The 23,514-nt window shown below is 40.7% G+C and overlaps 1 protein-coding gene across 9 annotated transcripts in view; it reads right to left on the bottom strand.

Moving 5' to 3' along the window:
• Positions 1-22,473, bottom strand: part of MPHOSPH9 (M-phase phosphoprotein 9) — a 40,795-nt gene extending 18,322 nt beyond the window's left edge. For 4 of the 9 annotated variants that reach the window (XM_053368508.1, XM_053368513.1, XM_053368511.1 and 1 more), the window contains exons 1-11: positions 22,240-22,473; positions 20,284-20,344; positions 16,947-17,079; positions 15,472-15,622; positions 13,427-13,516; positions 10,127-10,644; positions 6,982-7,105; positions 6,281-6,374; positions 5,265-5,368; positions 1,909-2,031; positions 422-864 (exon numbers count right to left, since the gene is read on the bottom strand). In XM_053368508.1, the coding sequence (XP_053224483.1) occupies positions 422-864; positions 1,909-2,031; positions 5,265-5,368; positions 6,281-6,374; positions 6,982-7,105; positions 10,127-10,644; positions 13,427-13,516; positions 15,472-15,622; positions 16,947-17,050 (1,751 nt within the window). In that variant the 5' untranslated portion in view covers positions 17,051-17,079; positions 20,284-20,344; positions 22,240-22,473. Of the gene's footprint in view, positions 1-421; positions 865-1,908; positions 2,032-5,264; positions 5,369-6,280; positions 6,375-6,981; positions 7,106-10,126; positions 10,645-11,977; positions 12,011-12,452; positions 12,563-13,426; positions 13,517-15,471; positions 15,623-16,946; positions 17,080-20,283; positions 20,345-21,787; positions 22,006-22,239 lie in introns of those variants that run through there. The other 5 variants (XM_053368509.1, XM_053368510.1, XM_053368515.1 and 2 more) reach the window with 5 other exon arrangements.
• Positions 22,474-23,514: the final 1,041 nt, after the last annotated feature.

Raw genomic sequence — 23,514 nt, 5'->3', positions numbered from 1 at the left:
TGACTACAATTCAAACTCATCACAGGCAGCCAGAAGTGACTGCTTTCAGGCCTGTAATAATGCTTAGTATTTTCATTTAACTCAACGGAAGGCTTCAGGAAAGGAAAGTAAGCAGACGTTTCAAATTACAGTGGTGCCTCGAGTTAAGTACTTAATTCGTTCCAGAGGTCCGTTCTGAACCTGAAACTGTTCTTAACCTGAAGCACCACTTTAGCTAATGGGGCCTCCTTCTGCTGCCATGCCGCCGGAGCACGATTTCTGTTCTCATCCTGAAGTAAAGTTCTTAACCCGAGGTCTGTAACCTGAAGCGTATGTAACCTGAAGCGTATGTAACCTGAAGCGTATGTAACCCGAGGTGCCACTGTACTGAATACTGCAATGCTTATTTAAAGGTCAACATTCTTACTGACATCAGCCTTACTTGGAGAATACCACAGGATCTTCCATGCATGTCACTGAAATATTGTATTCCGGCAAACTATTACTGGCAGATGGAGGCTGGGAGTGGGGAGCTGAAGACGGCGTGAGTGTCAAGTTGTCATCCTCTTCAGTGTTTAAGAACTCATTGCTTGGACGACAAGAACTGCTGGCGTTAGTTTCATTCTGGAACATGCAAGTATTCCAGGGGTCACTGTGCAAAGCTGTTGCACTCAGAGTGTATTTTGGAGACCCAGGAGACAGAGGTGATGTTACTGTGCTTATGTGAGACAATGAATCGGAGTCTGAATGCATGAAAAAAGGAGGATCTGCCATAGAGTCTGGAGAAAACATAACCCTGTCAGGTGTCCCATAGAAGGAGGACGGAGGCGGTCCTGGATTCTGATGGCCAGGCTTCATGTGCAATGTTGGGTCGAGGGTCAGGATCTGGGAAACAAAGATCACAGTGATTAGAATTGAAAAATATCTGTGGTCAACTATCTGGTGAAGCAGCTTTCATTTTGATATAAAAAACAGGAAGCTTTTGAAATTTTTAAGAGATAAGTTACAGCTGTAATTTCATAATAGTATGTGCATAGCTCGGGAGAGAACAATGTTAGTTACTTAAATCTGTGAGCTGCATTTAAGCTTGCAGCTTCTGCTTGAAAGTTAAGCTGCTCATTTCTTGCCATGTTTTGTTAAGTGTGGAAGGTGAAATTATTGACAACGCCCCCCCATTGTTGTGTGTTCCTGATTTAATAAGGAACAAAGAACCATCTGATTTTGTGATCAATAGCACAGGGGTGTATGTGTGTGTATACCGTATGTTTCGCTCCATAAGACACACCTTTTTCCTCTTAAAATCTAAGGGGAAATGTCTGTGCGTTTTATGGACCGAATGTGTGGTCCCTGGGGCTGGGGGGGGGCGGGCTTCCCCTGCCATCCCTGACCTGCTCTTTGGGGCTGGGGGAAACCCGGGCTTCCCCCGCCAGCCCTGACAAGCTCCTGAGCAGCTCTGGGGTAGCCCGCAAAGCCTCCGCAGGGCAGCGGGGAGCCTTCATCCCGCTGCCCTGGGGAGGCTTCACGCGACTATCCCTGGCTTTTGCGGGAGGTGGGGGAAGGGACAGAGCGAGGCTCTCTCACTTCCCCCACCTCCCGCAAAAGCCCCCAGGAGCCGCATATTTTTTTTCCTTGAATTCGCCCCCCCCAAAAAAGTAGGTGTGCCTTATGGAGCGAAAAATACGATAGGTATGTATATACTTTGCAAAGATCTAATTATTGGGCTTGTGTCAAGGGACTACTTCACTATATTTTGGAGTCTAGAACAGATGAGTTTTGTCAAAGAAAAGGGTGATATTTTTATATACATACATACATACATACATACATACACATACACACACACGCGCGGAGAGAGAGAGAGAATTTTAAGTGTGAGGAAGCATGGAAGGCTTCCAATCCAACATATGGCGCTGAAATACAAACAATTACCTCAGGAGGGTGAGTTGATTGTGAGGGCGAAAGGTTCCAGTCTACAAACTGTTTACATTCCCTTTGTTTCTTATGATAAATTTCCTTTAAGGATGATGGCTTCATCTCATCACCAGAAGACAACTAAAAAAAATAAAGTAATTAAGATTTGTTTAAAATAATACCAAACACTCATCATATTTAATGCAAAGATGCCAAAGTGAACTTAAACATTTGGGGGAGGGGAAGGGGAAGTGAATACAGTAGTGCCAATTCAAGTTCCAATGTGTGGTCTAAAGTATTATTGTTATGTTATTAATATAATAATTATTAATTTATTGTTGTTGTATTTGTCATGTGCTTTTCTCACAAAGTGACTCAAAGCAACTTACATTAAAAACATTTAAGAACAATCAATTACAAACCTAAACACACACACAGCTATTTTATGTGCCTGCCCATTCATACCAACAGCTCTAGATACATATGATGCTAAATCAAAGTCTGAAATAAATCTTGGTTTACCATGAACAAGCAGCATACTAGTGCATGCTGCTCAATCGTGCCTGCTTTACTCCTCCCCTTTCAAAGAGTGGAAACAAGCTGCAGAGGGCCTGGCTTACTGTTATGTGTGAACGCTCACTTGAGTTAGTTTCCTAACAAACCAAGAATAAGGGATCGTACACAATGCTAAGCTAGTCACTTCACAGTTTGTTTTCTCATGCAATAAAAGGAGACACAAAGTAGGCACAATTGAGTTGTTGGCCCTAGTATGCTGCTTGTTCAAGGTAAACCATTATTTATTTCTGATTATGACTTACCTTTCGGGCCATGAGTAGGCTCCTCCTACTTTAGGGAAATGGGAAAGTATGTGCCCACAGTAATTCTATGAGAACATAGCCAAAAAAGGGCTGGGCTGTTGTAAATTAATGATAAAAATATTATTATATTATTATTATTAATTCAGTTTATATTCTGTCTTTCCCACTGAAGGTGCCCAGGGTAGCAAGCACATCAGTGAGCAATTTAAAAAAATACTCTAAAAGCTGAATAAAATCTTGGAAATTTTCTAAGACCTTTCCTGGAACTGTCAACATAAATAAATAAATAAATAAATAAATAAAGGGAATAAACCTATAGCCTAGGAGTACCTCACATAACACCTTCTGGATATTGCTGGACTACAGCTCCCATCATCCCTGACAATTAGGCCATGTTGCCTGGGGCTGGAGCCAGGAATCCCAACAACTGAAGGGCACAACGTTGGCTACTTCTGCTGTAGCCCTTTCATTTATGGAGATGTACGAAAATCTTAGTAAGACACAATGCTGCTTCTGCCTCCTAGTGTTCAGGACAGTAAGTGCAAGGATACTTTGATTTGCTTGGATTGCCGTAATCAATCAATCAATCAATCAACAGAACAACATAAGGGCTCCCTACAATCAGGTTTCTCTTGTTTTGTATTGACTTATGATGCCCCACTCCTGGGTACTTTCATATTCCTGCAGCCCAGCCCCCCACAAAAATTCTAGCTACAGGCATGGAGCAATGTATGGCAACTAGAACATATGTAAATGTCAAGGATCCCTGGATCAGGCCAATTTCATTCAGTTTTAGCAAAAGCAGTTTTCTCCTCTTTTATCTGGGTTGTTTTTTAAAAAAAGAAGGGTACATAATGCTTTTAGTTGATAGTGCAGCTAATTCTGCTCAAAAGGAAAGCAGAGCTCAGCAACTCAAGTACTTGTTGTATAGTTTCTTTTTAAAAACAAGGAGTGATAATAAATCAAGAAGAGGCAAGCATAACTTTAAAAAGGGCCAAACCAGAGGAGGCACTGATCATGTAATTTAAAAAGCCATTCATACAATTCTTGAAGTAAATGGGAGGCAAAGGGGAGACTGATCTGGAATAAGACCTCGGGGGTATAGAAAGGATGTAATACTCTCCACCCCCCACCCCAGTCCTGATATGGACCAGCCACCCTACACCTGCTATTAATTTTATCTATTCCTTTTCCATATATGCAGGATTAGAATGACAGAAGCAAACTGCTAAGTGAAAACCACTGTTCCAAGGCATGATTGGCTCAACAGGGAAAAAGGGAAATCATGACTCTTTTCTTAACACTGAAATTTATCCATCTAGGTAAACATAATAATACTATAAATCACAGAAATGACAAGGCCTTCAGAATTTTTTAAAGGTCAGCTATTATTATCTGCTGTAGCCAGAATTCAATTAACTGAAAGCATTTTCTTTCGTGTTTCCTGCCTCTTTTTATTATAGATTTGCTTAGTTTTTAAGAAAGGTGCATCAAAGTCTCATGAAAATGAACTTCAGAAACCATCCATTCCAGTCAACAGCCAACTTATAGCAAAGAATTACAATTAGAAGCTTGGCACAAGAGCTACTGGAGACAATATATTCATTTTAAGTGAGCCCTGAAGGTCTTGAAACCCTTTTGCTAAGGCCATGTCTCGCCTTCTCCTGTCTTGTATTGTCTCCCTGCCACCTTTTTCAACACTCCTGAGTTGCTACATGGATAGTTCTCCTCTCTCATTCCCCTTCATTCACCTCCCTAGTCACTCTACACAAGTATATCTATTTTTATTTTCCAACTCCTATGGCAGTTCTGAGTAAAAAATAATAAAATGATTAGTCACATTTATCAGAACCTATCAGTTATGAACACTAAATAAAAGTTTCAGGAGGTGGCTAAGAAAGCACAAAAAAACTGTTCCTGTGTTAACTGCTAGAAACAGACAGGATCATTAAGGCTGTCCAAGAAAATATCAACAGCTAATGAACCCAATTATGAACCATAGCCATTTGCTTTTTAATATTTTATTTATATCCCGCTCTCCCCAGCCGGACTCAGAGCGGCTAACAATAAAAGTAACACAGCATTCTAAAATCAATTCATTTTAAAATCAATTCAAAATCAAATTAATGGCAACCATTGGGCTAGAGTTCTGTGAGGATTACCAAAGGAGGGGGGGTCAGACTGTGCCTTGGCCAAAGGCCTCTGTCTTGCAGGCCTTGCGGAAAGATGTCAAGTCCCATAGGGCCCTAGTCTTTTGTATTTATCCTGCCTTTGGGCCTGAGTCAAATGTCTCTTACTGAAAACAATCCTTAACCCTGCAGCAGGTAATTCAAACCCACCCATCCACAACCACTTGAACAATGGTCCACTTTCTCAAATGCCCTAGATCCTTGAAGCAATAGGAGAGAGAAAAGGGGCCTGTTTCTCAGCTCCCCTAAATAAACTGGCTGTGCAGCAAATGCCTGCCAACCGATCCAAACAGCAACAGTGGCTGAACAGGGGGAAAACATTCTAACATGCATTAAACTACCAAAGCAAACACTACACAAAAGATACCTGGTCCGAGGACATCTTTGTTGCAAATGCACTAAATTCATTTCTGAAGTTCTCAGGCAAAGTATGGTACGTTTCCTTCTCATCTAGTTTCCAGTATGTCAATCCTGAAATGGAGAAATATATCAAAGTTTACTTCTGTATAGAAAAGAGCTGTGAAGCCTGACATTACTTTTTTTGATTTTCACATTACGGGTGCAAATTCGCAACATTATGAAAAACTCATGTCTGAAATGTTATGCTTCAGAGCTTTAGCAGTAATAGGGTTTGACATGAAATAATGCTAAAGATAATGTATTAATATTGCAGAGAACTCTGGGGAAACTAGTGCTGAGGATGTAATGAGAATATTTGTCCTTAACCATATTTCAACATGATCTCCATCTAAATCAGTCCTTCCTTATCCTGATTTAAACAGCAACACTAGTTCATTGAATCTGAATAAAAAACAGTTGGCCTCCTTGCACTTTTCACTCACATTTGCAACATGAGAAGCAACATCAAAGCCGTTTGCTATGAAAATGGGGAATAAATTCTATAACAAAAGGATTACATTTTAAAAACAATTGGCATTCTTCATGTTTTTTCTCTGATCCTAATCTCCCAAGCTTATTGTGCTTGGGGCAAAATAAAGTCGTTTGCCAGTTTTACTAGTTAGAAGGTGTACATGCACAAGTTACAAGCTGACTGTATAGGGCAGGGGTAGTCAACCCTTTTATACTTACTGTCCACTAATGCATCTTTCTTTATGGTAAAATTTCCTTACCGCCCACCGGTACTCGATGGAAGGAGGATTCAGCCTGTGCTGTAGAACCCCCTCCCGCCCACCTAGCAGGTTTGACAACCCCTGGTATAGGATTTATTTTTGGGACTATGTCCTTAATCTTACCAAACTGCAACATACAGAGTCACCAAAAATAAGGAAAAACAGACACAAAATCGGTCACAACACAATTTACATTTAGTTGCAATTTTGAAATAGTAACAACAAAAGCAAAATAGAAAGCAATTAACTATACCTGAAGTACCAGAACTGAAAGACATTTGGCTTCCGTTTTGTTCATTGAGGTAAAAAGTGTAAGATGATGATGGAGCAGCTGCAGTAGGATTAGTCTACAATTCCACAAAAGGGGGGGACACAATGATTTATAGACCAATAAAAAAGTTACATAAATTATATCAAGTAAAAAGAAAAAGTCAGCATCAAGTACAAAATATTGAAAAAATATTTTACAAGCGATTGTCTATAGCCATTTAACCAAAGTTATCACTGAGGTCTATGACCTCACTCCCAGGAGGCAGAGATGGCTTTAAACAAGGATTAGACAAATTCATGGAGGAGAGGGCTATCCATGCTTGAGAATAGAATGCTAGACTGGATGGGCCACTGGCCTGATCCAGGAGACTCTTCTTATGTTCACTAAGAGCATATATTATATTAAATCCTATTGTATTTGTTACAGAGAAGCTCAGGTGAACGGTAACTTGTCACATGAAAGTGGTGGGGATTTCAAAACCAGTTTGCAATAAGGAAAAGGTGAGGAGAGGAACCTCAATGCTGTTCTGAAACTGATGAAAGCTGGTTACTGTTGGGCATGTGCACATATACTCAGCCACATCTAAATGTAGCTCTTTGGATCCCAGAAAGAAAATGTAGCTCAATCCTATATACATTTACTATTCCAATGAAGGGGTTTAGGTGGAATGGTGGTCCACTTACATTCTCCAATGTTACAGCCTGTGAGTGCTCTTTTACTTGCACAGAATGCATATCCCCTTCCTCCACATTTGTTCTTTTCAGCTGGTTTTGCTTTAACTTTTGAGCCCATGATGTTAAAGATTTACTACAATAAGGGAAATAGAAAAAGAGAAAGAAACATCTTTGCCCCAGCAACATTTATTTTAGATCTATTTCATGCTACAGCCTGTAAGGTACTATGGCCTTATGCAGGGGAGACTGGACAAACTCCCCCCCCCAATGGTTTTCAACAAATAATATTGGCAAGAAAGCAATTGTTCCCTAGAGTCTACAACAGGACACCCTGTAATTTATTTAAAATAAGATCTGTACCAAAATGAAGAGATGATGCAACTCAAACCCTGCAGTAGCTCAAATTTCTGGGCAACTGTAAAAAACTAACCATACTGAAACACTTAAAGAACTTGCAGAATATGAATAAAAAGACTCAAGAAAACAATGGTCAGATCCAAAGTACAAATGACTAGCTCCACCTTAACCAAGGGAGCCTTTGGATTTTTGTTTCTTTAATAAAGAATAGTCTTCCATGCCATATAGCAACCCCAACTAAAGGGAGCAAAAGCAATATGTCACAAAGGAGGTCTGCTGATCAGTAGAAAAATATCAGAAGTCCCACTAATTGCATCCCAAACTCTAAGCATCATACTGAAGCCAAGCACACACACACACACACACACACAAACAAACACAAGTGTATGTGTTTTAGAAACTTCACCACGCTATAAATATCAGAGTGTGAAGAAAACCAAATATAAATATAAACCAAAAACAATCCAGATAAAATAATGGCACAACACTAGAAGATAATCAGGAGACTCTTTCAGTAAAGAATTAGGGAAATGAAAAGGTCTGAAGTCTGTGTCTGAAAGAGTAGATTGTTGAAGCTGCTTGTCTCCTCCTTGCTTAGTGTTATGTTCAAACCAATGAGTATGTCTTCTTCCAACTAACAAAGCCAAGAGCAAACATCAGTTACAGAATTTTTGTTGTTGAGAGCAAGGCATCATGGTTTGTTTCCTTCCAGTGTGAGCAGAGAGGAGCTATGAGGTCAAGGCCAGTGCATTCACAATAAACAGTTAACTATGGTTTATCAGGATGTGTGAATGAGGCCACTGAATATTCCTATTTCTTAAGTATAGAAGCCTTGAAGGTTAAGGCTATATAGACAAGGATGAAATTCTAACAATGGCCAGTCAGATGCCTTGGAGAAGGGCCATAAAAAGACCAGGAGGGCAATTGCCCCTCCCCCTCACAGTGCCCTACTGCCCTCCAACACTGACTCTTGTTTTTTAATCTATGATGACTAAATTGCCACTGATACAACTATCCTCCAGGAATTGGCCTAATCTTCTTTAAAACGCTATTTGCAGCTAGTGACCATCGCCACATCTCGCCACTGCAAATTTCTAAAGATTACTAATACCCTGTGCAAAGCAGCACTTTCTTTCGCCTGTCTTGAGCCTACCGAGAATCAGTTTCATTGGAGGACCTGGAGTTCTAGTATTTAAAAGACCCCATCATATAGATTATTATTAAGTTTAAACCCATTTAGAGCCCATTTTAAACATGTTTAGAGTCTGCAGCTTACGCTTCCCTCCTATTTGGACTTTCAGTCATATCAGGCAGTTATCCAATGGGTCTAGCAAGCGGAACGTTCAAATCCTAGGAGCACACATCCACATTTTAGCATCAAAAGGCTAGGTTGCCACATTCAGCAGTTAAGTTATCTGTGCCAGCAGAGCTTAAAATGAAGCAAGTATATATGCAATTGATGTTTTCTCAAGTGCCATAGAAAAAATATGAATAAAGAATAATGACCCTATGAGTCAGCTTAGTAATTTCTTTCTTTTTCATAGAATTAATGAACAATCACATGTCCCCATCACTGTTTCCTTGGAAATAATGTGCAGGTGAAGGCATAATGGCATTCTGTCCATTAAAAAAAAGTCATCAGACTGCATATACTAAACTATCCGGTTGACAGCATGTAATTGTCACATTTCAGTTCATTCACAACAGAATGTATATTTCATCTCAAGAATTCTGAGGGCTAAGCACACCCAGAACATGCTCTCTTTGCTATATAGTTTACAGCTGAAGCAACTGCTTTTCAACCAGGTCCTCTCAGACTTCAGGGTGTACATAAAAGTAAGTTCCTTTCGTCTTTAAACCTCCACAATCCAGTCTTGGGCTACTTCTAAAGCTTTAGAGGATGAAACTGTTTGAAGAAAGTGCTAGACTGAAGCAGGCTATACTATTTCACATTTGTAAGAACTCAATCATTTTGTGTGGCAGCAACACCACTTAGGAACTCCCTACCTATTGATATCAAGCGGGGATACAGTCTTTACTGTGCACTTCCTGCTGAAAACATTCAGATCCAGATGCTTAGAAAGTTGAGGTGATTTAAATCTGTTTTAATATTTTAATGTAGTTTATTTTTTCTTGATCTTATTGTTTTAACTTTTTGTAAACCATTTTGAGGTTTTTGTAATCAAGTGGTATATAAATTTTATGAAATAAAATAAACGGGGAGAGACTGTAGCTCAGTAGTAGAGTGCATGTTTTGCCTGCAGAAAGGCCTTGGGTTCAGTCTTTGGCACCTCCAGGTAAGGCTGGTAAAGACCCGTCTGAAACCCTGGAGACACACTGCCAATCAGTGTAGAATAGACACTATTCACCTAGGTAGATCAGTGGTCTCACTCAACAAAAAGAAGCTTCCTGTTATTTTAACACCTCTCTCCTCGTAGACTTTCAATGCAGAATAGCAACATGCCACACACCTACCAGGAATGTGAAGTGCCAGGAACATTTCTGCCTATTTAACAAAACAAAACAAAAAAGCCTGAAAATTTCCCTGGGAATAAGCAAGATTTTTAAATATAGACACCCTCATTACATCAGTGATAGCATATCAGGTATCACAAATGCAAGGAATGTATCTTAGATTTTAACGTAAGCAAACTCAATTGCATGCTGAGTGGCACATATAGGCAAGTAGTGAAACTACCTTTCCAAACACTATTGCCTGTGTTAAAAGCAGAGTAGACATACTAAAACCTTACCAACTCTAAATATAAACCTAATGACTCCAAGATTGGCCACTTACCAGTTTGTTTTTCCACAATGACCTTCGCCGATCTTATGCTCAAATTCATCAGAAAAACCTTTATCATCTTTTTTCAGCAATGGACAATGTTCTACACCTGTTTGTGTATATTCTCTTGTGTTCTGAATACTGGCTGTAACTAGACCTTCCGGCACTGGTGAGGCACCTTCCTTTCCTTTGGTAATCTCCTCTGGGTCTTCCATGCACGTCTGAATGTCTTTATATTTGCTAGGACTCAGTTCTGCGGCAGAACATGTGCCATAGCCACTGCTCATTGAAACACTATTCGTGAGGCACTCCGGAGGCATGGCCGAAGCTTCCAGATGACTCTCATGATCACTGGTTTTGAGATGACTGGTAAAGAGCTCATTTTCTTCAAAGGTTTCAGACTGCAACCCCATTTGACTTTCTAATGAAGAGGAACTGTTCACCAATTTGACCTGAGATGTTTGTTTCTTGCACGAACACACATTCTGGCTTTGCAGCTTCATCAAGTGTTTGATTTCATTCTGTATGCGCTACAAATAAAAATATGTGATTTAAAATAAAAATTGGAAATCATTGTGGAAATCGCACACAAGGGTTATTTTAACCTTAACTTCCACAAGACCAAGCTACAGACGTAACATGCAGAAATGTGTTATGGGATACAAATGAACACCCTGAGTTGTTCCACTTTTGCCATTAAAACACATGCGTGTGCACATTCAGTGTTGCTTGGTTAAGACTATATTAAAGGTAAGTACCAGAAACCAATGGAGAGCGGAAGAGTCCATCCCATACAACTTTAAATGAAACAAGGAAACCTTCATGTCCAGAAATAATTGTTACTCACCCTGCAAAGTTGACCTAATAAATAAAATTAGTAAAGTTTTAAAGCCATGGAAGCCAGCTTTTCCAGTGATACTCATAGCACATCCATGGGCAATTCTGGAGAGACGCAATGCCACTAACCACTCCTAATTTGCTTTTCCTGCTAGCCTGCCTCAAAATCCATGTATAGTACTTAAAATATCCACAATTCTTATTCCCAATCTCTACCACTTTCCCCCAGCTATCTCTACCTCCCCAAGCAGACAAATAGCAGCTACAAGCCTCCAATTGGAATTACTTGTTTAATGAAACCACTGGTTTGCTCAGGACCAATGATTGGTATATGTGTATTGTGTCTCTAAATTGGGAATGAAGACTCATTAATTTTAATTAAGCATATTCCACACCAGGCATAGTTATGGTTGCATTTATTCTTCAAAATAGAATGCTTAGAAGAAGTGAAGCTGCTCATCTTTTAAAACATTTCTGGACCAGACCTAGCAAAAAAATGTTCAATTTTAATATGAGGTTTTGTGGTCTCATTGCCAAAAACAAAACATATCTTCATGGGAATTAGCCAAATGCAAATACAACCATTAAGTTTTCAGCCTAATATATAGCATGATTGCCACGTGTAACCAACATGTTTCTGTAAGGCCACGAATAATGAGAACATTTCTATCTTCCAGAAAACTCAAAATACAGAACCAGTCTCTCATCCTAAGAAATGGTGTACAGGTGTGACCAACGCTTTTCAGAATTACACACAACAACTTCAATGAATCTGCATAAGAAATGCCAAGTGTTGATCAGGCAAACTTTGTGCATCAGCGGCGCTTCCACCAGGTTAGTTTTGAAAACCAGCAACCCTGGCAAGCACCCTTCAGTGAGCAATCAGGCCTCTCCATAGCAACACATGATCGTGGACGCCTAACACAGAGAAGAAATAACAACATGGATGAAAAAAGATGCAAGACAAAAAGAAAGTAAGGAGGAAGGAAACAGGAAGGGCGGAAAAAGAATGAAAAAGAACAATACCTCTTTGTTATTTGTTTCAGGAGCTGTTGGTTACTATTAGTGCAGAGGACCATCAGGAAATGGAAGGGAAAAACAGTAACCAAAAGGGTATAAATATTAAAAATGTACTGAAACATCTATTAAATGTATCAAATATCGGTTTTCACATACGGAAAGTGACTCATATATGCTGACTTCATTGTGAAATAGGCATGAGGGAGAATTTGAACTTAAGAGAAAAAGATATTATTTATGCCAATTAACAGTTTTCACATATTATAGTAAAGAAATGTAGAAATATCCCAAGCATCTGGTCACCCAGATAGCAAGACAGTTTGCTGAAACATGTCTTCAGTTCAGCGCAGAGCATATGTCTAAATAATTGTTACCTAGGAATTGAACTACTTTTGTAGCCATTATTAGAATGGCTGCTATACCATGCTAAGCTCCATATGGCCCTACATAGCTAATGAGAGAGTTGAGGCTGGAGACGTACCACTGCTCTTGAACAGGACCTCTCCAAAAGGCATTTAGTTGAACTCTTATTCTGCTGTTAAAGACTCAGTTCATCCTACTCAGCTATTCTAGATCTGTACTCCTGATGCCCTGCAATTATGGGATAGCAAGATGAGAAAATTTAATTCAGGACTGTAAAGGACAAAATATTCCTTTATATATACCACATGGTGGCAAAAGCATGCATTTGGTCTCTCAGAATACTGCAAATTCAAAAGCACATTATCACTTTCCTTCTTTAAAAAAGTCAAGGCTATGCTACCAAGAACTCTTTATAGTACACCAAAAATGAATAAGAGTTATTCACTTCTCTACCGCGCACACGGACGAACACACACACACAAACATACAAACCTGCTGACACCTAAAACTATGTACAGTTAAGCAGTTAAAACGGGATCACAATTATGGTCCAGAAGACAGCCATCAAATGCTTCATGTATTAGCCTAAAAAGTGCACCAGGTGGGGCTCACATTTCCCCCTAGCTTAAGGGCAAAAAAATCAGAAGCAATGAAAAAGTGAAGATCTGTGGTCCACAGTGGAGAGAAAAACGGTTGCAAAAAAATTGACTGCTAACCCCATGCACCAGAAAGCAAGAATATTTTCTACGGTGCAATAATCAGGCTGACTAACTTCAAGATACTAGCAAATATATTGCAATAAAAACTTTCAAAGAGAGATAATTTCAACAGGTGTATGAAATAGTATCCTAGGCTGACAGGAGTGTATGTGCTTGTACACAAAGGCTGTTACATTTGTAAACATTTTTATCTGTACCTAATGCACGCACCTCTCTGCCAGCTTAGGACATGTCATGCATCTTATGTACTAGGAAAGCAAAGGAAGAAGCATTCACATCACTAACAGCTGTCTTTGCCTCTGTAATGACACCAACCTCACACTAATGAGAAACTGCTTCAATTTAAAACAGTCAAGCAAACCAAAATACTTACATGGATCTGATGATAGAACACTTTTTGCTGGGCAACTATTTGTTCTTGGCATTGCTTCTCCACCAGCTGGAACAATCGCAGCCACCTGATCTATTAAATATGAATTAAAAGAAAAAAGATGAAAAACACATTTTCTTCCATTTTTGTTTTACATCTAGCATAGGAGAGGCAGACAATGAAATCTCTCGTGCTGTCTAGGACTGCTATGGAAGCCCTGACAATCAGTGGTGTCTGCAACCCAGCCACTTCTTTACCTGTCATCATGTGTAGGTTAACTGGGTTAGCCAAAATGGCCTTACAAGTCTAATTGGACCTGTGGACTGGAGGTTCCCCAATTAAAAACAAACCATGGTTTGTTTATGAAGCATGCTAGTGCATGCTGCTGAAAAATTCTCAGCCTATTCCTCCCTCTCTGCACTGCCAGGAAACAAGTTAGAGTCTGGCTTGTTGAGAAGTTCAAACCTTGGCTAACAGTTTGTTTCTCCCTAAGTAAATTACCGGTAGAAGCAACAAGTTGAGAACAGACCCTGAGTTCTCTATCAGCTGAGAGATAGAGAGCTGCTGATTGAACAAGAGGGAAACTTAAAATTCAAAGAATATGATGAAATAAAAGAACATCTACAAAGCTGGCTGCATCATAGACAATTAAAGGATATCTTTAAAGAGGATAATTAAAAAAGGCTTCTCATATTTGGTTTCCAAATTCCAAAAGGAAGTGATAGAATAAAACACAAAATTATTGAAAAAGGCATATAATATTCTCTTGGAATGGGAAACTAAGGATGAAGACGTAAAATCGGTAATGATCAAATGGGCGCAAGATATAGGCCATAACAGGATACAGGACTGGATAAAATTGTGGAAAGTAAATTTGAAATTTACAGATTGCATATTATTGAGAGAGAATTATATGAAAATGATGTATAGATGGTATATATCACCGGTTAAATTGGCAAAAATGTATAAAAATGAAAAGAAAGAGTGCTGGAGGTGTGAAGCAGAAGGCATGTTTTATCATATGTGGTGGGATTGTAAAAAGGTAAAAGCTTATTGGGAAATGATATATAATGAATTGAAGAAAATGTTGAAAATAACTTTTGTAAAAAAACCAGAAGCCTTCTATTTTAGGCCAAGATATACCGAAATAAAAGAGGACTTTATTTATGTATGCTACTACAGCAGCGAGAATGTTGATCACACAGAACTGGAAGACTGGAGAAATACCAACTAAAGAACAATGGCAAGAGAAGTTGATGAACTATGCAGAACTGGCTAAAATGACAGACAGATTAAGAGAAAAAGACAACAGTGACTTTGAAAAAGAATGGGAACCATTTATATTGTACTTGCAGAAACAAAGAAAGTCTATAGACCTGATGGCAGGATTTAAATAAACATTCACATTGTTAGTATTAGAAAATGTGTAGAAGATAGAGAAATAATATGGTGCATTCATTGTTATTTTTATGTTTTTAGGTTTGATGTTTTTGTATAAATATGTTATTAGTAGCCTTTTCTTTTAAGAGGCAGCAAAGTGGGTAAAAGGAGAAACAAACCAGAAGTGGAAGTTGGGGGAAGCCTAGGAGGGGAGGGAGGGAGGAATGCATAGTAAATGTTATGAATAAAAGATGTGTAATGAATGAAAAAGAAAAATGAATAAATTTTTTAAAAAGAAAAAAAGAGGGGGGAAAAGAGAACAGACCTTGAGTGTGTTTGGAGGGGAAAACTTCAAGCATTGGACATCACAACAAGCTAGAGTCTGGCTTATTTCTTGGGGGTGCAACGGCAGGGGCAGGGGTTTTGAGCAGCGTGCACTAGCATGCTTTGCGTTCACATTAAAACTTATTTTTCCCCAAAACTATGCTTCAATGTGAGGTTCATACCAGTCCTGGAGATTGTGTTCACTGCAAATTAATAGAGTTACATACTTTCCCCCTACAATCACAGTATATGCTCTTACAATTTTTCATAACACGATGCTTTTGTAAGATTTTTTAAAATGTTTAAATGTTCTTGATCACTGAGAAAAGAACAACGTTACCTACCTCACAGTTTTTCAATAGTTCTGAGTCACTATTCCGTTCAGCGTTTTGCATGAAGGAAGACAGAGGACCAACATCACAATGTATTACTGGAGGGATGGTTTTCCCTGAGAAACTGGAGATGCCATTTGGGTTTGAGAAGGGACTGCTGGTGCTGAAGGAAAAATAAGTGAATTATTTATTACGCCAAATGCCAGACAAAGCCGTCTCTATAGTATTATGCTAGCAGCATAACTGCTTTGTGCTGAAAACAAAAAAGAACAGACCACAGGAAACACCTACAAAGAGGTAAAGAATTTCCAAACCTCGACAAGAAAGTTGTTAAACTCAGTGAAAATAACTGTCTCATCAATGAGAATGAGTGTATAGCACTCAAAAAGTACAATTATTACTATACTATTAATATCCAATAGTGTGGCTTCATTAGCAAACTAGTTTTTAGTGAGACCAGTGTGGTTCAGACATAACTAGGGACACACACATTCCAATGAAATTCATGAGACAGAACTACTTAAGATCTCTTCCCACTGAGTTTTCCCTCACACACCGCTCCAATTCTTCACAGCAGAAAATATAGGGCAGATCCCTGTACCTAAACTAACCTCCTTGGAAAGAACAAAAAAATTTTTTCCTTCCAGTAGCACTTTGTTTTGACTATGGCAGACCAACACGGCTACCTTTCTGTAACTCCTTGGAAAGGGCATCTAAGACAAATAATGGTGACAAGAGATGTGAGTTCTAGGCCTTACTGACCAATTTAAGAATTGACAAATTACCAGGCCTGGATAGCATCGACTTGAGTGTTCTTAAAGAACTCAAATATAAAACTGCTGATCTTTTAACAAAAATATGCAACTTGCCTCCAAGATCAGCCTCCATACCAGATGACTTTTTTCTTGATGACTGACACATACAGTATTTTTCCGAGTATAAATATGCCCCCATGCATAAGACGACCCCTACTTTTTTGAACCCAAAATTAAGAAATCAGTATTTTAAACATCAAACAGAACTTTGATATTTAATAAAATATTCAAAGTTGTTAAGCCGAGCCCACGGGACGGACAGTTCCACCCTGAGGCCCAGGTACGCCCAGTGGCACCCCCACTCCCGCCTACCTACACAACTGAGGACCGGTATATTTACTACCGTATATTTAAACATCAGCAGCGGCAGTAATGGTTAGCTGAGGTGCATGCATTGGTTGGCAGAAGTGGTTAAGTGAAATGATTGGTTGTTCCAGCAGCTTCTTCACGGCAGCCACAGGAAGGTAAGTGGTGCTTTTTTAAACTCCTGTGCGTTCACCATCTGTGTATAAGATGACCCCCAATTTTTGACTAATTTTTTAAACAAAAAATCATCTTCTACATAGAAAAATATATTAAGTTGCACTGAGTGTTGCACTTTTTGCTGAAATGACTGTCTATGCTAGAGTGCCTTTCTACTCTATTTGAAAAAAATCAGCCTATCACATTTACCTGTTATTACTGACATCACAGCCAACAGAGTTCTGATCATCTCTGGTATTGGTGTCTACAGAAGCAGCCTCTTGATCAATTTTCACCAAGTCCAGGTTTTCCATATCTCATGCTTGCAAAGCATGTGGCTATCCTTTCAAAAAGAAAAAGAAAAATACATGACACACCCACTTCAAAAAGAAGGAAGGAAAAGAAGGTACATCAACATTCAGTGTTCGAAATCATGGCAACTATTTAGCAGTCCAACTTCATTAAGGTGCTTTCAGAATCTAGGCTTGAAACTAGTATCTTCAAAGCTACAGAAATCAAGTTGTTACTTGGCTGAACCCAAGCAATTGTTCCACATTTTCCTACACATGCCAGTCAAAACTGAGTAGTTGATTGTTTTAATCAAAAAGAGTTACTTCAGCAATTCAGCTGAATAGTCCAATGTCATAGATGAAGCTAAGAAACAGTTCTAAAAAGTCCCCTAAAACAGTTAATTACTCTATTTTGATTTGAGCCTCATCCACTCTTCCTACTACACCACATGCACATCAACACCTGCTATATTCTCATGACCAGTCAACATCTCCTGGGAAAATCATTTATTTAAACAAACATTTTCTAAACACAATAAAACAATTCTACCCATCATGGATATCCACAACATTCTAACCAAATTCCCTGTCACGTCCGTCAATCTACCAATGTAGCTGAATACATGAATGCCACATCACCACCAACAAGTAAGAATCCTTAGAGGTTAAGAGACCACATTGAGAAAGCAGGAATTAACCATTTTCCAGCACATAATGGCTGACCTACTTCTTCCCTTCCTCAATTCTGTGTGCATTAATTATTTGTACTACATCCTCAGTTTCTCACCATACTGCAAACATAACATTTCCCTTCAAAAATCTAGCTAAACCAATGCAATAATAGTTGAACACAAGATTAGCCAAGAAATTAAAATACAAAAGAAAATCGTAAACTGGTTGCCAAATGTCTCCTAGGCCCACCTCAAGTTACTTGCATTGATTTTTAAAGCCCTAAACAACTGACTTTAACAATATGGGGTTGCAACATTAGACAACATTGGAGGAGGGATGTGGTTTGAGAAAATGAAAAAGGCCCACTCATATCCCGAGCATAGCTGTCAAGTGTCCCTTATTTGAAGGGACTGTCCCTTATTCCAGCGCCATGCCCCACTGCTGTCCCTTATTGATGGATGTCCCTCAAATGATGTCCCTTAAATTTCAAAGGAAGCAGCTCTTCTCCCTCCCTCCCTGCCGGCCAGGGAGGAGGGAGGCTCCAGCTGTGTTGCTTGGCTGTGTTGCTCACCCTATAAGAAGTCTAAGAACGACTGGGGGGTGGAGCTTGCATGCCTTGTGTGTGGCTAGTTAATGCAAGCTGAGGGGGTTTTTGAATGCTGGACGCCATTTTGTTGCACGTGCTGCTGCAACTTTGCAGTGCAAAGCCAGGCCGGGTAGCCATCTTAAGTTGAGGCTGCATAGGCCTTGTGGTGCATGTGAATCAGATTCTCTTCAGTTGAACCTCTCGTTACAAAGTTGGTTGGACAGTGTTCTCAAAGCTACCAGCATGAGTTTGACCAGACTGCAGGAGGACAGGAAGACTGGAGTGCCTGGAACAGGTGAGGCTGCAAGTACCTTATTTTGGATGCTGGTCCCTTATTTACAAGGCTGCAGGCCCCTTATTTTCAAATCTGTAAGTTGACAGCTATGATCCTGAGCCCAAAGGCTTCCTGAAACATGGAGCCACCCCTTGCTGTATGGTAGGCAGAAATTCAACAGGTTAAGCTTTCTCTAGTGGGGAAAAAGCTTTACTATTACCGTGCTCTCTGATTTTATGTTTTTGTCATACCCCCTACACTGCAACCATTTTGTGACTGGCACCAAGAGAACTCTTTCAAAAGTTGTGCACTGCGTGTGCACTGGTCCAAAAAGGTTGGCAACCCTTGTATAAAGGTAAAGGTATGCCTCTTGCACAAAAAGTTTCAAAAGTTCTAACAAAGATTAGAAATGTAATATATAATACAACTGTTTATCAAAGGCAATGCAAACAACAGGGTGATTGAAATGGATAAAAAGCTTCCTATCCCAACGAAGCAGGGGAGAAGCATGGTAAATCATTCAGGTACAAACACCTTTCCAGTATAAGAAACACTTATGGCAAAGGAACCAGGTTACCAGCCAAAGAAATGATCACATCTCTACATTTTCTCTACCTCAGCCTTTGGCTTCTCCTCTAGCTTCCATCCTTCTGATTGGTTGCTCCTCCACTTATCCATTTTCTTTACTGCAAATTAACCCTTCAAAAATCAACCCCAAACCCCAGCCACTTAGTCCACAGGATTAGGTACTAGTAACCAGCAGCCCCTTGAGCTGGATCTAACTTCTTGAAGGGTCATGCCAGAAGGGATGCAGAGACACACATAAGGCAGTTGAAAAAAAAACTTGGAAAAATGTTTAAAAAACAAGTAAAGTAATAAACAATTATAACTGTCACATTTAATCAATTGATTGGTTAATTTAACTCATTTTAAAAAAACCTTAATTGATTAAATAGGCGCCCCCAAATCATTGGGCAGATTTTTTTTATTAAAAAAAACTTATTCTTAATACATGTGGTTATAAAAACTGCAGATGGCAAGTACTGTGGTGAAAGTGGCATTCTCTTTTCTCTCACACAGGACGAATGCCTTTACAAAGATGCCATTTGCTATAATGCCTGCAGCATTTAAAATCAAAGCCAAGTATGCTTACTTGTTCAGAAATAAATTCACACACCTGCAAATTTAAAATTAGATGAATCAATAAACTGAAACTCTAAAGACTGGGTTCCAGCCCTACAAATCTGTGCCATTCATGATTACTTGGAAATAAGCCAATACATTATTCCAGCATGGTTCTAATGTGAGGTCAATTTAATAGAAAAATGGAGAAAAGGGGGATGGAGAAAGCAAAAGAACCACCAAATTCAGAGCCCTGCCAGTCTTGCATGAGTCAGAGAAGCTGGACAGAAAACAGAACTCAGAAGAAAGTCCTAATGAGTGCAATGGGACTTAGGGCTGCAGCCTTAGTTCTGAACAAAGTAGTTAGGATCAGGTACAAGTAATTCTCTCATATGTGTTGTATCCATCTGTTTAATTTACACTAAGATTTAATTGTCATTCTTTCACCGCCTTCCAGATTTCCTAGCTATCACCAACCATCGCATCCAGTTGGCGAAGGGGTTAGGATATCACTAAGACTGATGAGAATCACACTGAAATATCCAGTTAGTGATTAAGCTTGCTGGGTGACCTTGGGCTAGTCACTCTCTTAGCCTAACTTACCTCACGGGGTTGTTGAAAGGATAAAATGGAGTGGGGGAACCTTGTGTGTTGCCTTGAGCTCCTTGGAGAAAAATGGAATAGAAATGTAATTAATAAATAATAAAATAAATTTGTGGTAAGCACTGGCATAAGAGGGGGAGGACAGTGGTGCTTTGCCTTCACTTATTTACCCGCAAAAGATACATGGAAAGACTTAACAGACTGAAGTTAGACAAAGTTGTTTTTCTTCCATCATGCCAACAGCAAAATCTTTACCTGCTTAATTTCTACCAGTGAGAAAGCTGTTGAAGGCATATGGGCAGAGCCGATTTTCTAAAAGTGGCTTGAGTGTATAACAGCAGTTAAAAATTGAGCCCGCAATCCAATTCATACTGATTTGGGAGCAAATTCCATTGAATTCAGAGCAGCTAACTTCTGAATCAACCATGAAACTGCACAAATGGAAGAAAGGTCCCTGTTAAAACTTCCCCTCAGTCATTACAAATAAATGGCCGTAGGTAACAGATTCCCATTTACAATATGGAGAGAAAAGTATTGATCTTCTTTATAAGGTAGTTGGGGCTCCCAGTGCTTTTCTTCTTGGAAAAAAAAGGTGCTGGTACTGCGTACAATTTACCTCCAGGGAAAAAAGCAGTGGACTGGCCTCTATATGTTAAACTACAAGTCTCATCATCCCTGACCAATGGCTATGCTGGCTGGGGCTGATAAAATCTAAAGTTCAATAAAAATATTTTAGGCCCCCCAAGTCCCCCACTCCTATTGCATAGGGTAAGATACAATCTACAGGAAGTGCTCTAAAAAATCTAAAGCAGTTGAAGTTTTATTAAACATGCTCTTTTAACATTCCTGCAGTATCAGTACTTTCCTTCAATCCTTTTTTAAAAATCCTTATCGTATTTATTGATCCAGTGCATTTCAGACCCTACTGATCCTTCAATAAATGCATTTTTAACAACGACACCTTTTTTTGCTTCCACTTCCCCCATTCTGTCTTTAAATCAATTTTTTAAAAGAACGCATGTCCCTACTCACAATTCACTGTTTTTAACTATCATAGCACATTACGTTTGAGGCGTTTTATAATTACTGCTGCTTCCATCTCATCTTGCCCTTTTCCCTCTAATGGCTCTAATGCAAGCAACTTATATTGAATATGTATATACTGCCATCCACATACAGGGCACCGTAGAAAGAACAGTCATCACTATTTCCTACCCCAAAAGGGCTTATCATATAAAAATAGATATCAGAAGCAAAAGGGGGAAGGCAGTGGGAAAAGGAAGCAGGGACAAACAGAAGAATAAATGATCGTTTCACTTATTACTGTATACAGTACATACTTTTGGGTTAGTTACAATATAGCATATAGGGATGATCTTATATAAGATAAAGAACTAGAAAACATGAAAACAAAAACAATAGGAGCACTTAAAAAACAACCTTCCTCTCCATCTACACTATAGTATATTATTATTATTATTATTATTATTATTATTAAACTCACATATCCTCTCATCAAAGAGCTCAGGAGTGGAATCCCGCCCCCTTTTCCCGTCAAGTTGTTTATTTTCCCTTTGACCCTCCTCTCCAGAACCCGGCGAGGCAGGCAGTGCTGAGGCAGCAACTGGCTCCAATTCACCCAGCGCGAGTCGGAGGCTGAGCGGAGAGAGGACTCGAACCCGGGCCGCCTCGCTCTGCGTATCACACGCGCGCGCCCCCCTCGCTCCGAGGCTTCCGCGAGACCCACTTCGCGAAGATGTTGTCTCCCAATTCTGCAGCCCAAGCTTCCTGCGTCCTGATTGGCTGGCTCTGGAATGTTGACGAGCGAGGCCAGGCGTTGATTGGCTAGCGGGAGCGCCGCTCTGCAGCCCGAGGGCTCGTCCGAAGGCCCTGGCCAAACCCGCCCTCGTCAAAAGGCCAACAGCCGTTACATTCCAGAAACATCCGGTCGCTTACCTGCATTTCGAATCGCTGGCCTAGTCGGGGGGTGGGAGAAAAACAGCGGCTCCCGCGTTTTTTCCTTCGCCCACCTCAGAGAGAGAGACGCCGGGCTGTAAACAACGGCGACCGCGGCGGGCTCTTTCCCCTCGAGCCCCCTCCCCTCAGGGTTGGCGGTTGAGATTCGAAGCTTTTTCAAAGCAGACGCAAGAGGCTCGCGAGGCGGCTTCACCCGGACGGTTATTGGCTGCTCCGAGCCGCGCGCCGGGGTGGGACGAAGGGATGCGATTGGCTACCCAACAACGGGGGCGGGAGCGGAGGGGCGTGGAATGGGAGCTTCGCGGCCATTGGGCGGTGGCAAGGAGAAAGGCCCGTCGCGTAACAGATCGTGCTCTGTGATTGGCTCTCCGCCGCCCCTGTTGGAGTGGAACTTTCATGGAGTGGCGGGCGGGGGCGCTCTCTCTTTCTCTCCCGCCGAGTCAGTGAAGTAAATACACGGCGGCGCATGCGCACACAGGCTGGGGCCTTCTTCTCTCAGGCGAGCTGACCCGTCCCGCAGTAGGTAAGAGACGTTAGCAGAGCGGTTTTCTGCTTTTCCTCCGGCCTAGGTGGGAGGGCAACGGGCGGGGTTCCCGGTCCCCACCTCGGCCATCGATTGAGAGGCCTTTCCCTCAGTTGCAGAAGCAGCCCAGGAGTCCTGCGCCCCCGCCCCCAAACCTCCCCTCCCCTACAAAACCGGAATCCAGGAGTCCCAACCTTAGTCGTGCATTTTTTGCATTTATATCCCACCCTTTTGTTCATGGAGCTCAACGTGACGAGCACATGATTCTTCCCGCCTTCCTTTAATCACCACCACAAGCCTGTGAGGTAGGTCAGCGACTGGCCCAAAATCATTCAGGGGGCTTCATGCTTGAGGGGGGATTTGATGTTGGGCCTGTGAGGTCCTCGTCTGACACACCCACCCAGACTTTCTCGATCTTGGGTCCCCAGATGTGGTTGGGCTACAATTCCCATCATCCCTAATGAGAAGGGCCAGCAGTCAGGAATGATGGGAGTTGTAGTCCAACCACGTCTGGGGACCAGAGATTGAGAAAGTGCTCTAACCACTGCACCACCTGGCTCTCAAACTTCTCACCCCTCCAAAAAAAGACCCCTCCCTTTCTGTGCCCAGCACCATCCAGGAGCCTTTCCTCCACACTGCATCGTTTGTAAAGCCAGGACTCAGTGTTCTTTCTCCCCCTTCCCACCCTCATCTCCAAAACGAAGAGCTTTTCTATTCTCCCCGCAAAAACT

Source organism: Podarcis raffonei, chromosome 16 (assembly GCF_027172205.1).
Source record: "Podarcis raffonei isolate rPodRaf1 chromosome 16, rPodRaf1.pri, whole genome shotgun sequence".
Classification (NCBI taxonomy): Eukaryota; Metazoa; Chordata; class Lepidosauria; order Squamata; family Lacertidae; genus Podarcis; species Podarcis raffonei.
This window is presented reverse-complemented; position numbering and strand designations above follow the sequence as displayed.